General features: G+C 34.8%; 1 protein-coding gene across 1 annotated transcript in view; it reads left to right on the top strand.

Moving 5' to 3' along the window:
• Positions 1-274: 274 nt before the first annotated feature.
• The window catches only part of gata4 (GATA binding protein 4), a 15,113-nt gene continuing 12,141 nt past the window's right edge, over positions 275-3,246 (top strand). The window contains exon 1 of the mRNA XM_077200006.1: positions 275-922. Within this exon, the coding sequence (XP_077056121.1) occupies positions 424-922 (499 nt within the window). The 5' untranslated portion in view covers positions 275-423. The remainder of the gene's footprint in view (positions 923-3,246) is intronic.

The following is a 3,246-nucleotide window of genomic DNA, read 5'->3' as shown; positions in this document are numbered from 1 at the left end:
AAAAGATCATACAAATGACACAGTGAGACAGTTTTAAGGGCTTTAGTTGCTCGATGTAAGGAGAGTGTCCATGTATGATTAAAGTTCCTAACCCTAACCCTGGAACAGGGTGATTGATTTACATTTGTGACATTATCGGAATATAACCTATTATTTTATGCCGCTGCAAACGAGGTGAGTGAACTGAGGGATGGGATGCTTTACTGGAGGCGGAGAGACTGGTAGGAGTGTTGGGAGAGACTTCACTGAGACGGGGAGGAGTGTTGGGAGAAACTTCAGTGAAACTTTTCTCCCTTATCACTCTCTCCTGTCTTCTGTGAAGAGCAGTTTACCGGAAAATGCTCTCGGCCGGCGCGGGGTAAACGGCCGATGCTCCGGTACTCACGAGTGGAATAATCGGTGCGGGCGATCACCTGTGTGGACATGTATCAAGGTGTAACGATGACCACAAACCACGGACACGCGTCTTACGAGCCCGGTTTCCTCCATAACGCGGTCTCTGCGACCGCATCCCCGGTGTACGTGACATCCACCCGGGTAACCCCGATAATCCCGGCGCTACCTTACCTCCAGACCCCGCAGCAGGGCAACCCCGGGTCCGGACACTCGGGATGGGCGCAACCGGGTGCGGACACCTCTTATAATCATTCCACACATCATTCACCGGTGTCCAGGTTCACTTTCTCCGCGAGCCCGCCGTTAACCTCGCAAGCCCGGGAGACTGCGACTTACACGAGCCCGCTGAACATCAGCACGAGCGCCCGGGAGCATTACGGTTCGCGCGGTCTGAGTGGCTCATATCACACCGGGTACCCGGCCTACGTGAGCCCGAACATCGGAGGCTCGTGGGCGGCCTCGCACTTCGACAGTTCCGTGATGCACAGCCTCCAGACCGGAGGACCCGCGCGACACCCGAATATAGGTGAGAATCAACAGTCTTATTAAAAAAGCTTTTATTAAAAATGTAAAAAAGCAACCTTTATTATTATTATTATTATTTTAAAACAATCTTAAGCAACTAAGCGTAATCTTGTAGACTATTAATAGTTATCTTATTTTTTTATTGGCATTTTTACCATGCAGTAAGATTCTTTTTTTTAAATCTTTTTTTTTTTATATCAGATCATTTATAATTTGACCTGTTTTGACAAGGTTAGTTTAGGATGTTACATATTAAAAGCTCAAGAAAATGTCATCATACGAAAGCAACATGAAAACAAAGATGACATTTAAAAAGTTTTGTGTATTTGATTTTTATTTTTTTACTTTTCTTGGATTCTGCACTCTTTTTTAAACTATTAATGACACATAAACTATAGTTTGAGAGAATAAACTTTCTGTTTAAACTTGTGTGACAATTTTTGATGCATAAAATTTGTTTTTGTTTTTTAAAACACAGAAACTAAGATAAAGTTTTTGTTGGGGAAAGAATATTTGAGGATTTAAATAAAAAAATCAACAGACAATTTTAGTAAAGATCATTTGCACAGTAAAATGTTGTAGCTTTACATGAAAATAGAGATTTTCTGGGGGGAAAATCTGGTTACACTCTATTTTACAGTGTCCTTTTGCATGTACTTACCATAATAAAAGTAAATTATGCATAATTACATGCAACTAATCCTCAACCAAATCCTAACATACCCTAATCCCATAGTAGTTGATTAATATTACTTAATAGTACTTAAATATATTATTACACTGTAACAATGACACCTAAAGTGTAACCCTTTATTTGAAGCTGTCCTTGTTACATTTAAGTTCTGAGTAATAATAATTAACACGTTGGATATTGCATGTAATTATGCATAACTTTCTGTCATTACTACATATGTAACGTATAAGGACACTGTAAAATAATGTGTTACCAAAAAATCAGGTTTAATTTAACGAGTTTCTACACCAGTCACGAGAACATTTGACAGTGTTTAAATGAGAATTTAGCTACGTATTGTTTGATATGAAATGAAAGTAATGTTTCATTCAGTCTGTTTTGTCAAGGAACCTAAAATGTTTCAGTTTGTGCTTTTTAAGCCGAGCTTTTGGAAACATTGTGCTGTCATGTGATCGACATATAGGCTACAGTTAGTCATAATAAATATGTATTGCATAAAATGGGGAGGGTATTAAAATCAACTACGTGCATAGAATAATACAATTTATAAGTAAAAATGTGTAACTGTCACTTTAAGCAGCATTTTCTCCCCTTCATTGTGTCTGTGATCAATTTAATTCAGTCATATTAAATTACACGTTTGACTCGGACTAAATAGTTGATGAGAAGATGTTTTAATGAATGCTTTTATGGATTTGATGTTTTTAAACAGGTGTAAATTAGCGGGCCTGCATGTGAACAAACTGTTTTGCATATTTGAAAAACTTTCTGTATCGTCTTAACTTTATTAATCGGGGTTTGTTTAGCTTTTCATACACTTTATAATGGAGTTCGTCACAGAACGTTTATCAAAGCGACACGAGATAAAGCCAAGGATGTTTTAATGTAATTATTAATAAGAATTTACACGTGTAACTTACGTTTTATATATACATTCATATTTATAATAAATGACAAATGTTTAATTATTACCCATTTTAATTCGCGCAAAGAATCACTTTGTGTTGATATCAATTTACTGCTTATATCATTTTGCGTGTTTGTCTTTAGACAAACTTTAAATTCGACAAATATAGCCTAAGTCTATTTTCAAATATGAACAACTACGAAAAAATATATTTTCTAGGTTATATGAGACACATATACAGAGAAAATGTAAAAAAAGAAAAGTTTTGTATTTCGCCTCAGAAGATCCTTCACATTTTATTTATAATACACATGAAAAAAGCATTCTGAAACTAAGAATTATTTTTAATACGTGAAATAGTTCAAATTTTTAAATATTGTTTAACGAGTCAGAAAAAATAATATATTATCAGTTTGTTTATTTTATGACTGTATAATTATTGTTGCATTCTGCGTGTATTTTATAATAACCGTGTCATTTGAAATATTTTATTAGTAGTAGTACGTTTAATTAATAAGATAATTATTTTAAATCTGTAAGCGAACACTTTAATTCATTCTGTTAAAATGCATAAAAGAATGAAAAATCATTCTAAAATAAAAATAATAATAGGTAGATACAATTTTTTTAAATAATAGGCCTACATTTAAAGGATGATTAGAGGTTTGAGTTGAGAATATTCTCGATAAAAAATCGATAGTTTATTATCGAAAGTAATTAATTA

The sequence above is a fragment of the Siphateles boraxobius genome, unplaced genomic scaffold (genome assembly GCF_051911475.1).
Source record: "Siphateles boraxobius isolate OS27281-9 unplaced genomic scaffold, OSU_SipBor_1 115, whole genome shotgun sequence".
In the NCBI taxonomy this organism is placed as follows: Eukaryota; Metazoa; Chordata; class Actinopteri; order Cypriniformes; family Leuciscidae; genus Siphateles; species Siphateles boraxobius.
Note: the sequence above shows the minus strand (reverse complement) of the source record. Positions and strands in the feature narration are given on the sequence as shown.